Genomic DNA, 13,808 nt, shown 5'->3' with positions numbered 1-13,808 from the left:
TCAGAAAGGGGGACATCTGGCCATTTTGCTTTATATTAGACCAAAGATAATTCATTATCTTTTTTTTTTTTTTTTTTGGCAGCACCATGCCACTTGCAGGGTCTTAGTTCCCCAACCAGGGATTGAACCCAGGGCCAAAGCAGTGGAAGCACTGAGTCCTAACCACTGATCGCCAGGGAATTCCCAATAACAAGAACTTAACATTTCACGAGAATCAGCAGAATAATGGAGTGGTAAAAACTTGGAGTGGAGAGTAGGGTTGGAGTTCCAGATGTCCTCCCCATAACTGTTGGGCAGTCAATCTCTCTGAGCCTCTGTTTCCTCCTGGCTACTGTCACCTGTTTGGAAATCACTTTGTCTCCACCCTCCCAGGATTTTGCTCCAGCGGCAGCTCAGTATCTGCATTGCCTAATTTCTCAGGAAAGCTTTCTCCTCACCCGGCTTCTGAGTTAGTGAGTCACTTCCTTCTTCTGAATTAAAATCTTAGTTATTTATGTGCTGTGTAGGGGAACAGACCACAGGGAGTAAACAGATTAGGAAAGAGGGAACTCATTGTCCAAATGGGAAATGATTAAAGTATAAGTAAGAATCACTGAGAGGCTGGGCTAAAGAAACGTTAAAAAAAGGAATCTTGTCAGGATTATAGTGGTTGTAGACCAACCAGGAGAGAAGTAATGACATGAAAAGAAAAACAAATAACAAATTGAGAGTTAAAAAAAAAATCTTCAGCGGCATTAAGCAGGAGACTGAGCGAGTCATATAAATACGAGGTAAGAAATGGGCCAGATCAAATTCTCTATAACATTTCTCAGGACATCAAAAGATATCAGCATGAATGTTGGTGAGAACACAGACTAAATTTCTCTCTCACATTATGCTCAAATGCAGCAATTATTTCTTTAATTACATAAGGTCTCTATCATCATTGCAAAAACATACCAGTAAAAGTTTCAGTACATGGATTTATGCCAGCAAGCCTCTTTGATGTCCCGAAATCAGAGATCTTGAGAACACCACTATAGGTATTAATCAACACATTGTCACCCTAGAGAAGAGAGAATTTTAATGAAAAATGTTATCTTTCTTCCAATATTGTTTGTTGTTGGCTTGAAAGTCTAGTAAGTAAAGGTGTCCTTACAGCAAAAAGGACACTGATTCTATACTCTTCCTTAATAGTTAATCTCAGTAGTGAATTCTTGACACCACTTTTGTTTACATATTATCAGTTCACAATCTGCTACTCAGGTCACAAGGTCAAACGAGGTTTACAGATAGTAGGGGTTATTTGTGTGTGATATGGGTATGATAAGTTAACTTACAATATTTATAACTTCTCAATCACTTTCCTTTCTTTTCTATGTTGTTTTACTTCTTTTCCTGGAATATTTAGGGGTAGCACAAATAAATGGGTATTTGGGTTGGTTTTAGGGTAGTAATATTAACTTACTTTCAATAGTCCAGACTTAGTCATAAATTTACTAGTTCTGAATTTTCCCTTTTTAAGGAGAATTTCATAAATTATCTAATTTTAGTTCAACGCATGAGTATATGATACTTGTGAGAAGTGGGGATTTTATTTTTTCCTTCTAACTATTCATCCATTAATTGAACAAATATTTACTGAGTAGTAAGGATACAAAGATTAACCAGCCTGTAAGCCTCTCGGGAGCAAGGACCATATCCTGTTTAACTTTGTTCTGCTGAGCCACCAGTCCCACAGGGCACCTGAAACAGGGCCAGGCACATAGTGGAAACGGAATCTTTTTTGGTTGCACATGGTTAAGGGGTTTATTCCTTGAGTAGAAGAGATAAGACATGAATATCAATAACTGACTCAGGGCAGAGTGATATATTTCTGCTGTTTCTAGGATTTATTTATCATTTCAAATTAGTACCCATAAGACACTATGACTTTTGCAAATAAAACAATTACCCATCAGGGAACTTATGAGAATGAATCCTAGTTCATCCTACCTTTATATCCCGGTGAACTATCTGATTGTCATGGAGATATTTTAATCCTTCCAGTATTTGCTTGGTATAAAAGCCAATTGTTTGCTCGTTGTCTTTCAGTGGGCCCCATTTGGAACGAAGGAGAGCAGAAAGACTTCCTGTAAGTAGGGAGAAACATTGGATAAAATCTTATCCAAATGAATTCTTTAAAGCACGTTAATAATGTAACGTGAATTTAAGCTAACATTTATCGGTTATTAACAGTGGCCCAGGTACTGTACTAGATACAGTACTTGGGCTCAAATATAAATAGGAAGGTGTCCCTGCTCTGAAGATGGTCATTATCAAATACAGTCAAAGACCACTCAGTTTGCTAACCTTAATCCAAGTCACGATGATTGATACAAAAACAGTTCTGATACTTATTTATTGTCCCCTAATAAACTGTAAGGTAATGTCATATGTCAAATTTTTCTGTACATTTAGACAAATTAAGACCTGTAAACTAGTAAATCCCATTCAATTTTACTCCTCTTCAAGGCCCTAGAAACATATATTTCTTTTAAAGTAAGTTGTTTTCTGAGGTTTTCCTATACTTTATTTATTTTTATTGAGATATAGTTGATGTACCATATTATATAAGTTTCAGGTGTACAACATAGTGATTCATAATTTTTAAAGGTTATATTCCATTTATAGTTATTATAAAATATTGGCTATAATCCCTGTGTTATACAATATATCCTTGTACCTTATTTATACATAGTAGAAACTTACACTTTTTAAAGAAAGAAAACCATCTCTTACCCCCTGGGACCTGCTCCATGAAGATTTTAATGAAACCATTCTCACTGAAAGAGCCCAGATACTGAACAATATTTTTGTGCTTCAGATGCTTATGCAGTGCTATTTCTTCATGAAGGGGCTGGGAGTATCTGAAAGACATGCAAATGCCAGCGAGCTAATTATGTAGACAGACTTTTGTGTAAAAATTTAAGCAATACAAATGGAAAATTCCCATATATGAAATCAAATATGACCATCTAAGGCCTTTGTTTCTCATCACATAAATTCTGTGAAGTTGGAGCCCTGGTAGAGTCTAAGGGGAAATGTGTCAGGTACTGTTCTAGGTCTTCTGTATATATTAACTCATTTCTCACAACAAGCCCATGAGAAGGTACTACTAAGATGCCCACGTTACAGATAAGGAAATTGATTCACAGAGAGGATAACTAACCTGCCCAAGATCTCAAAGCTAGTAAGTGAAAGAGCTAAGATTTGAACCCAGAAAAATTGAAATCATCCACACAGCTCACTGTCCACATTAACATGACCTTCCATTCCATTGGCTTCATAAGTTTATTGTACCAGGAGATTCTTGCTCAGGAAGATCAAAATTGCAAATAATTTTAATATTCATTCCAGAACTTACTGAAAGGCCCAGCAACTCTTCAGTAGAAAACATAAAACCATTATATGCCAAGCCTCCTTGATTCTATTCTATCCAATTCTATTCTATCATAATTTTTTTACCCAATCCTAACCGAGCCTCCATACTGAAAGACCAGTTTTAGACCAGACCTCAAAATCATGTACTTGGTATATACTGCTTTATCAAATTATAAGATGAAAGTGTTTTGTATTTCTGGAACAGACAGAACATTTTTTTTTTTTTTTTTTTTTTTTGCGGTATGTGGGCCTCTCACTGTTGTGGCCTCTCCCGTTGCGGAGCACAGGCTCCGGATGCGTAGGCCCAGCGGCCATGGCTCACGGGCCCAGCTGCTCCGCGGCATATGGGATCCTCCCAGACCGGGGCACGAACCCGTATCCCCTGCATCGGCAGGCGGACTCTCAACCACTGCGCCACCAGGGAGGCCCGAACATTTTGTTTTTTTAAAAATTTTTGTTGGAGTATAGTTGCCTTACAATATTGTGTTAGTGTCTACCATACAGCAAAGTGAATCAGCTATACATATACATATATCCCCTCTTTTTTGTATTTCCCTCCCATTTAGGTCACCACAGAGCACTGAGTAGAGTTCCCTGTGCTATACAGTAGGTTCTCACTTGTTACCTATTTTATATATAATATCAATAGTGTATATATGTCAATCCCAATCTCCCAATTCATCCCCCCCTTCCCCTTTGGTACCCATAGATTTTTTTTTGCATTTTATTTATTTTTTATACAGCAAGTTCTTATTAGTTATCTATTTTATACATATTAGTGTATACATGTCAATCCCAATCTCCCAACTCATCCCACCCCCTTCCCCCCACCCTCCACTTTCCCCCCTTGGTGTCCATATGTTTGTTCTCTACATCTGTGTCTCTATTTCTGCTTTGTAAATAAGATCATCATACAGAGTGAAGTCAGAAAGAGAAAAACAAATATCATATATTAACGCATATATGTGGAATCAGAAGAACACTTTTTTTTTTTTTTTTTTTTTTCCGTACGCGGGCCTCTCACTGTTGTGGCCCCTCCCGCTGCGGAGCACAGGCTCCGGACGCGCAGGCCCAGCGGCCATGGCTCACGGGCCCAGCCGCTCCGCGGCATATGGGATCCCCCCAGACCGGGGCACGAACCCGTATCCCCTGCATCGGCAGGCGGACTCCCAACCACTGCGCCACCAGGGAGGCCCAGAAGAACACTTTTGATGATTATCTGAAGTACTATGAAGTTTGTAGGCTCTTAACAATCCTGAATATTAATATACCATCATATATTATATTAATATAATTATTGTATAACTAACTGTGGTAGGATGTCAGCAACGATAAACATAAACAGAGACTCAAAGCTATTCCCTAATTTTTTTTCTGTCGTACAATGGAGGCTACAGGTATGAAAGGCATTAACCACTAAAACATAAAATACAAGCATGCTGCCTCATAATTTGCTTCAGTTCTACATGTAAGAAATGCTCAGATCTTATAATGGCAAATCCATATAAGGAGAATGGATTTTTTTGAATGCCAGTAAGAAATACTAGAATCAGTTAGTATTGAATAACATATTAGTAGGTTACAAAAACCCAAATTCATTTAATTAATTAATTTAAAAATATATTTTTAAATTTTATTTATTTACTTATTTATTTATTGGCCATGCTGCCAAGCTTGTGGGATCTTAGTTCTCTGACCAGGGATTGAACCCAGGCTCTGGCAGTGAAAGCGCTGAGTCCTAACCACTGGACCGCCAGGGAATTCCTGCAAATTCATTTAATTTAAACAAACTTTTATATTCTGTGAAATATTACTCAGAAAGCTGCCAACAACAACAAAAAATTGACTTGTATATTAGATCTTTTACTAATTTTAGTTTTCTTTAGAATTGCTCTAGGAACTAAAGGCTGGTATTAAACTAACCCCCTTAACAAGGTATTAATTAGGGACACCATTTTGATTATTGCTTGAATGAGTTAACACAAGAAATACCAGTGTTACCAAGAAGATCCTTAGGTAATGACTCTCAACTATGAAGACATTTACAAGTTACTTTTTCCATGGAGTTTAAACCAATTTATTAACACTAGTTACTAAGATTGCTCTTGATATGCATGAAATAAAATAGTGGCAATATTGGGCCAATTCTATAGATTTGGTAGATCAAGATGACTAAATTATCTGAAGCAAGAGGCTAACTCAGTTTATGATAACTAAAGGGCTCCCACCCCTGACACTCTATTAAATATCAATCATAAATGTTTAAGTATAAGATCCTGGAGAAACAAATGTACTACACACACTCCTCCTTACGTAACCAAAGGATAGCTCAAAGTTACAATAATAGTTGGGATTCATCCTGGCTAAGAAAAAGAACTTTTCTCCAATATGGAAATGATTAGTAACACCTAGCAATTCTCACTAAATGTAAGTGAAAGTTTAAGTATCAAGCACTGAATTAGCATGAAATTATAATTTGTTCAGGTCAATAAGCAATGTTCGTCTACAGGAATTACAAGAAAATCCCGTTTCTTCTCAATTAGCTGTGACAATGGAAGAAGAAATGGTACAGATAGAGATACATGCATTTAGCTTTGAAAAATTATTAAATCATACATGTCTCCAGAGCACCTCTGCTGAGTCAAATTCCCACTACAACCATCCAAAGCAGTGGTTCCCAACCTCGGCCGGACATTTGCATCTCCTGGAAGGATTTTTAAAAATATCAATGCCCATGACCCACCCCAGAATTCTGAGGGGTAGGGCCTGAGTATCAGTATAAGTAAAGTTCCCCAAATGGCTCTAGTATACAGCTGGGTGGAAATACCTGATCTAAGTTAATAGTCGAGGGGTGTGTAGAATGTTAGCGGAAGCCAACCTGAGATGAACAACTAGCTGAGACAGACTATGAGAGTGTCCTTAAAATGCACCAGCTCGCTCTTACGACGACTCTGATGCTCTAACAAAGTGTTTTTAGAATGTGAGGGCAACACAGAAGAAGCTGTTTTTGTTGCTATGATCCTTCACTACAGATGGCAGTGGTTAGTATATGCTGGATTATGCATTATTCATACCCATTCTACCATCTTAGCAATTATCCTTTGTAACTGCTACCTTGTTAAAAGCAACCTGAAAAATCCTCTCCAGGTCACAAAGGTGGAAATACCTCTGTGTGCTGTATCTCACAATAACATGATAGACTTCACTGCAATCTTCTTTTAGAGGTAACAAGAAGATGTCCCACACTAGCTGTTCAAGAGAAGGGCTTGTCACGCAAGTATTTTCAAACAACCCAAATTATACCAAATGGATCTTTAGTGGTGTTGGTGTACTCTGTGTGTGCACAGTGGCAGCTGAATAAACTTAAGCTACAAAGATAGTTTTAAAAGTGGTTTCCTTCCAAGTACCTATTTAAATTTATCTGGTGGTGGGAAAGGAGGTGATGTTGCTGTAGATTAGTGAGTTTGCTGCAGCAATTTGATAGTGACAACCCTTTAAAATTTTGTATTGCTTAAAAATCCACTCTATGGGGCCTCCCTGGTGGCGCAAGTGGTTGAGAGTCCGCCTGCCGATGCAGGGGATACGGGTTCGTGCCCCGGTCTGGGAGGATCCCATATGCCGCGGAGCGGCTGGGCCCGTGAGCCATGGCCGCTGAGCCTGCGCGTCCGGAGCCTGCGCGTCCGGAGCCTGTGCTCCGCAACGGGGGAGGCCACAACAGTGAGAGGCCCGCATACCGCAAAAAAAAAAAAAAAAAAAAAAAAAAAATCCACTCTATGTATATAATACTTAAGAACCTATAGGAATATTTAACAAAAATTTTAATATGACAAATTTATGTATATTCCCTTAGGTATTTAATGAATAGTTTCTATCACCATTCCGTAAGAATTCATATATATGTCTCATGAACTAACCAAGGGGAAACTGTAAAAATATCACAGAAAACATAAAATTGAATTTACTGTCTGCCTATCTAATATCTGTTCTTCCCTCTTTCTATGATTTTGTTTGGGGAAACCACTGGCCAACATAAAAGCTACGGAGTTTCTAGCCTCCTTTGTAGTTACGGGTGTCCACTTTTGGCCAATGAAAAAGAGGTGAAAGTATGCTGGACATTTCTGAGAAAATTTGTTTTCCTTTTTCCTCTTCCTGCCTGGAATGCAGATATGGAGGCTGAAGGCACATTGGCCACTTGTCACAGTCATGCACCAAGGATGGAGACTAAGGATGGAGAAGCAGAAAGAGAGGTGAGGCTTGGGACACTGGATGCATGGGAAAGAAGGGTGTCTTTTTCAGCTTGGGGTAATCAGAGGAGGCGTCTCTGAGGGCCTGAGAATTGAACTGGGACCTAACTGATGAAAATGAGGCAATCCTGCCAAAATCTGGGGACTGAGTCTTGGTGGGCCTGATGGACAGAGAGAGGACAGCGTGGCTGCAATAGAGACGGTGAGGCCCCAGAGGGAGGCAGATGTCTATGCTAAGGGTTCTGGGCTTTACACTGGTTACATGAGAATCCACTGAAGGTTTTAAGTGGTAGTGACATGATGTGATTTCAACTTGAGAACTATCTCTGTGCCTTCTCTGAGGAAGGGTGGAGTAGGAGTGGAGGAAAGAGTGAAGTGATCTTGGAGAGCCAGCAGTGAGCAGGCTTGAAGAGATCTTAGTTCTCTACCCAGAAGTCGAACCTGGGTAGCCTGGATTAAAACCAGGAATCCTAGCTGCTAGTCCACCAGGGGCTAGAGGCTAGAAGCACAGTTCCCCTGGTTCTTGTCCCCGTTTGAAAGCAAGAATGTTTCAAGGAGGCAAAAACTAAAACAGGCACAAAGTTTATTATTAGAGACACAGCACAACAAGTGGGAGAGCACACTAAGAAACCATTTATTTATTTAAGACAGAAGCAAGGCAGGAATACACACCCAGAGAGAAAGGGTACAGGCGTCCTCTTTAAAGAGGAGGAGCGCAGTAAAGAGGTAATTTAAATCACTCATATAGGACAGTCCTTCCGGGTCTTTGTTTACCTTTGGCCAATTACTTTGTTTCTTTTTTCACACGTGACCTGTTCCCCAGCATGCGTGCACAATTTTTTGCTAAGATGGATTCCACTGCAGAGGCCTGTGGGTGCATGTCCACACTTATTATGGGGTGGTGCCCTCTCCCTTTTTGACCCCCAAGGAGGCTTCCTGTGCATGTGCAGACAGGGAAGTTTTCCCTGACCTTAGGAGTGGTCATCTTATCTCTTTACCTCAGCAGAGTTCAGCCCTGGCCACTAATTTTGTCCTTGGAGTGTCTAGGGAAAACAAGGCTTCAATTTTACTCCACTTGACAAACACCAGCTGTCCAGCCCAGGGGCCCATCTACCTCCTACCTCAAATGCAGAGACTAGTTATGAATCAATTGCAGTAAGGAGCCTGCGTGGGAAACCCGAAGGCTTAGACTGGTGATGGGAAAGAGTGGAAAAATTCAGAAAACATTAGGGGTTGAGACAACAGTAGAACTTATGATGGAGCAACGTGCACCGAGACAGAGAGGAGCCCAAACGAATCCTAGTAGCCTCAACACCTGGATGGGCGGGGTGAGATGAACTGAGATAGGGAATCCTGCAGGTCAAGTACATTCGAGGGTAAAAAAATCCATGGTTCAGCTTGGGCCCTGTTAACCTGGAGGTCCCTTTTAGATTTACAAGTGGAGAGGCTGGGTAAACACAGGAGTGTCCTTTCTGAAGAAAGCCGATCATGTGACTGTACCACGGTGGCCAAATACCGTGAACTTGAGGGGCAGCCAAAATAAGTCCATGATGTAGCCCAGCACTGAAGTTTGGCCGAATAAGAAATATTGCAACAAGAGACTCAATCCAATTCTCTCTCTTTCAGAGTCTGAATCCACAACATGTAGAAAATGTAAGTAATTGATTGTAGGAGCAGTTACCTTACAAAGAGAAGCCGTAAGAAAAGCTATGAGGCAGCAGAAATCATGAGACTGAGAGAAGAGAGAATTGTTGTTTGGAGAAACAAATGGTAGGACAGGGCACTGGGGCATGGAGCAGCAGATCACCCTGCCACCACAGCTGTCCTGCTCCCTGCACAGCTTTCTTGTGCCTAAAAACCACTCCATTTTCTTCAAGGCCCCATTATGTGTGGTTCAAACGATTTCCTCAAATATTTCTTCTCCTCTTTTCTTTCTGGTATTCCCTTTAGGTTTGTCACACCTTTTATAGTCATCTCACAGTTCTTGGATGTTCTGTTCAATTTTTTCAGTCTTTTTTCCTCTTTGCTTAACAGTTTCGTATGTTTCTATCGACATATCCTCAAACTCATTTCTGTTACAGTGTTTTTCACCTCTAGCATTTCTCTTTCATTCTTTCTTAGCATTTCCATCTCTCCACTTACATGGACATCTGTTCTTGAATGGTTTCTACTTTTTCCAGTAGAGCCCTTAGCATATTAATCACAGTTGTTTAAAATTTGCCAGTCTGATAATTCCAACATCCCTGTCATATCTGAGTCTGGTTCTAATGCTTGCTCTGTGTCTTCAAACTGTATTTGTTGCCTTTTAGTATGCTTTGTAAAAAAAAACCAAAACAAACAAACAAAAAAAGCTGTGGAAAGCTGGACATGATGTATTAGGTTAAAAGAACTCTGCTAAATAGACCTTTAGTGGTATGGTGGTGAGGTGTGGGGTGAGGGGAAGCATTGTTCTGTGGTTTTGTGAATTAGTCTCTGGTCTTTTAGTGAGCCTGCACTGCTGGGCTGTGAACTTCACAAATGTTTCTCAGTCCCCGCTTCGGTGGAATAGGATGGCTAGAGTGGCCTGGGGTTGGGCACGTCTCTTCCCCTAGGTTAGTTAGGCTCTGATGACACAGAGTTTAGGCTCTGGTAGAATAGTTTCTCTTGAGGGCAGGCCTTGTTAAGAACAGGTGCATTTCCAAATGGTTATTTCCCCTCTACCTCAGCAGGAAGCCTGGGGAAGGGAACTTTCTCTGACATTCTTTGTGAGGATCTGATAGGGCTTCTGCCCTACAACCGTGTCTCCAATGTGGGGAGTGGTGGTTTGTCCTGTGACATCGCTTTTCCAATGGCTCGGAAAAAGTAGAGTTGTTGATTTCTCAGTTTGTCCAGCTTTCCACTTGCTGTTTAGGACAGAGTGCTGACTTCCAACGTCACTACATGTCTGACCGGAAATTGGAACCCCTGGTTCAAACCATTTCTGCTGATGCTTATTCCCCATCTAACCAGATAATAAACCAACCATGATCCAACATAACCTGAGCCCAACAGGACTATTCTCTTTTCTTCTCTTTGAAAGTCCTGTCCTTGTTACCTCGGAGATACCATCCTTCCCCGCCAAAGTGCTGTGCTTGAATCACTGAATGATGCAGCAGATAAACCTCAGAGGGAGCTAATTAAGGCCATGGAGTTTTCAGACAGTTTCATTAATTAGAATATTACCAAAATATTTTTTTAAATGCTATTAACGACAGAAATACCTTAGAAAACAGCTTTCATTAGTCACAATTACTGTACCTGCTATCTCTCTCTGGGATTTCCTTAATGGCGATTCTGACTTGGTTGCTCAGATCTCGACCTGCATAAACTATCCCATAAGTGCCTTTTCCTAAAACGACTCTGTCACCATTTTCGTCATATTCATAGTCATACTACAAAAGGAAAAAGAGGGAGAAAAGATTGAAAATTAGTTGCAGTCCACATTTTAAACATCAACTTTTTCCAAGAGCATTTTTCCTTATTTTATCAAATGACTTTAACATGGGAAAGAATAAGACGAAGTTCAAAGCAACAGCTTCAAGAACCAAAAAATAGACTCAACATAGAGCATAGTGCATTCACATTTTCACAACTGTTATGAATAGAGGGGGGACTATGTATTTAAATCCATAAAGGTGCTTCTCCAAAAGCCCACTTGGATTTTTTCTACCCACTGAATCCTGGTTTTCATTGATTCTGGAGATGAGCATGATTAGCACCAATGTCTATCAATAGCTATCACATCTCATTAGCCTTTCTTTTGTTTTTTAGCTTTTCGTACTATGAAAGTATTTCACACTCTGCCAGGGGAATAAAACCACTGAAAGGCTTTGCTTAAGAGGAAAATTTTGAGGTCCTACTGGTTGACAATAATAAAGTAAGGATTATTTGTACTTCAGCCCCAATTCCCAATTCCCCAAGATTAAAAAAAATTTTAAAAATAAAAAATGAAGGAAAAATTTCATTTTTGATGTAAAAAGGACATATTTACAGCCCTAAACCCCAAAGTGTCAAGCATGTCCGTTGAATATGGAAAATGGATCAAATGAAATGGGTATAGTGACATTTGGTAGGGACCTTCTCAGACCTGGAGGTGTCACCCAGAAAGGCACATCTTTTGTTGTGAACTTAAACTACAGGATTCAGGGTCATCAAATGATCAAGCCAAGTGTCTGTAGAAACCCAATGTAAAACTACAAACCAGCAGGAGAGATCATAAGCACAAGCTCCTTCTTTTGTCTACATTTTGCTAGAGTATAAAACTGGCAGCACAGGGCTTCCCTGGTGGTGCAGTGGTTGAGAGTCTGTCTGCCGATGCAGGGGATGTGGGTTCGTGCCCCGATCTGGGAGGATCCCACATGCCGTGGAGCGGCTGGGCCCGTGATCCATGGCCGCTGAGCCTGTGCGTCTGGAGCCTGTGCTCTGCAACGGGAGAGGCCACAGCGGTGGGAGGCCCGCGTACCGCACAAAAAAAAAAAAAAAGAAAAAAAAAAAACTGGCAGCACATAGCTAGGTTCAACTCACCGAAGGGTTTGAGTTAGCCATTAAAAAAAAACCTGATTTCTAACATTCATAAACCTGCAAAGTTAACTTTAACACAAAAAAATAATCCAAAAGAGGATAATGATCATGGATTTTGACAGTCACTAACAACATCGCCTTAAAATATACAGACCTGACAAAATTACAGAGAAAAATAGACAAATATAAACCACAATAGGTTTTAGATGTTGGGGGTAGGAGTTTATTAATTAATTTATTTATTTTTGCTGTGTTGGGTCTTCGTTTCTGTGCGATGGCTTCCCCTAGTTGTGGCAAGTGGGGACCACTCTTCATCGCGGTGCGCGGGCCTCTCACTATCGCGGCCTCTCCTGTTGCGGAGCACAAGCTCCAGACGCGCAGGCTCAGCAGTTGTGGCTCACGGGCCTAGTCGCTCTGCGGCATGTGGGATCCTCCCAGACCAGGGCTCGAACCCGTGTCCCCTGCATCGGCAGGCAGACTCTCAACCACTGCGCCACTAGGGAAGCCCACACAATAGGTTTTAATAGAACTCTTTTAGAAACCAATATATCTAGCAGACAAATTCAAAATAGAGACCCTAATGGCACAAATAACAAGTTTGGTATAACAAATACAGAGAGAATCCTGTATCCAGATATAAATTCCTTTTGTGCATATATGAAAAATATAAAATAATTAGTCACATATTAAGCCACAAAGAAAATTTAGACAAATTTCAAAGAATAGATATCATAAAAACCATGATCTTTGACTACAAGATATTAAAAATAAGATAGCCCAAAACTACGTTTTTGTTTTTTTTTTTTGCAGTACGCGGGCCTCTCACTGTTGTGGACTCTCCCGTTGCAGAGAACAGGCTCCGGACGCGCAGGCTCAGCAGCCACGGCTCACGGGCCTAGCTGCTCCGCGGCATGTAGGATCTTCCTGGACCGAGGCACAAACCCGTGTCCTCTGCATCGGCAGGCAGACTCTCAACCACTGCGCCACCAGGGAAGCCAAAAACTATGTTTGAAAACTGACTATTACAGTTCAAAATTATCAAGGGATTAAAAAGTAAATGATCATAGGAATTACAAAATAGTTGAAAAGAATGACAAGGAGATGAAAAATTTCATGGCTTTAAAGAATTGCATTAGATACAGACACTATGGAGAACAGTACGGAGGTTCCATAAAAACCTAAAAATAGAACTACCATACAACCCAGCAATCCCACTACTGGGCATATATGCTGAGAAAACCATAATTCAAAAAGAGTCATGCACCACAATGTTCATTGCAGCCCTATTTACAATAGCCAGGACATGGAAGCAACCTAAGTGTCCATCAACAGATGAAAGGATAAAGAAGATGTGGCACATATATACAATAGAATATTACTCAGCCATAAGAAAAATGAAATTGAGTTATTTGTAGTGAGGTGGATGGACCTGGAGTCTGTCATACAGAGTGAAGTAAGTCAGAAGGAGAAAGACAAATACTGTATGCTAACACATATATATGGAATCTAAGAAAAAAAAATGTCATGAAGGGCCTAGGGGTAGGACGGGAATAAAGACACAGACCTACTAGAGCATGGACTTGAGGATATGGGGAGGGGGAAGGGTAAGCTGTGACAAAGTGA

The 13,808-nt window shown here is 40.5% G+C and overlaps 1 protein-coding gene across 2 annotated transcripts in view; it reads right to left on the bottom strand.

Annotated features, from left to right (window-relative positions):
• The window catches only part of MAP3K5 (mitogen-activated protein kinase kinase kinase 5), a 223,029-nt gene that overhangs the window by 40,007 nt on the left and 169,214 nt on the right, over positions 1-13,808 (bottom strand). For both annotated transcript variants that reach the window (XM_060114738.1, XM_060114739.1), the window contains exons 15-18: positions 10,923-11,056; positions 2,761-2,888; positions 1,975-2,111; positions 940-1,045 (exon numbers count right to left, since the gene is read on the bottom strand). In XM_060114738.1, the coding sequence (XP_059970721.1) occupies positions 940-1,045; positions 1,975-2,111; positions 2,761-2,888; positions 10,923-11,056 (505 nt within the window). The remainder of the gene's footprint in view (positions 1-939; positions 1,046-1,974; positions 2,112-2,760; positions 2,889-10,922; positions 11,057-13,808) is intronic.

The sequence above is a fragment of the Mesoplodon densirostris genome, chromosome 12, assembly GCF_025265405.1.
Source record: "Mesoplodon densirostris isolate mMesDen1 chromosome 12, mMesDen1 primary haplotype, whole genome shotgun sequence".
NCBI classification, from domain to species: Eukaryota; Metazoa; Chordata; class Mammalia; order Artiodactyla; family Ziphiidae; genus Mesoplodon; species Mesoplodon densirostris.
The sequence above is the reverse complement of the archived record's forward strand: the minus strand, read 5'-3'. Positions and strand labels throughout refer to the sequence as shown.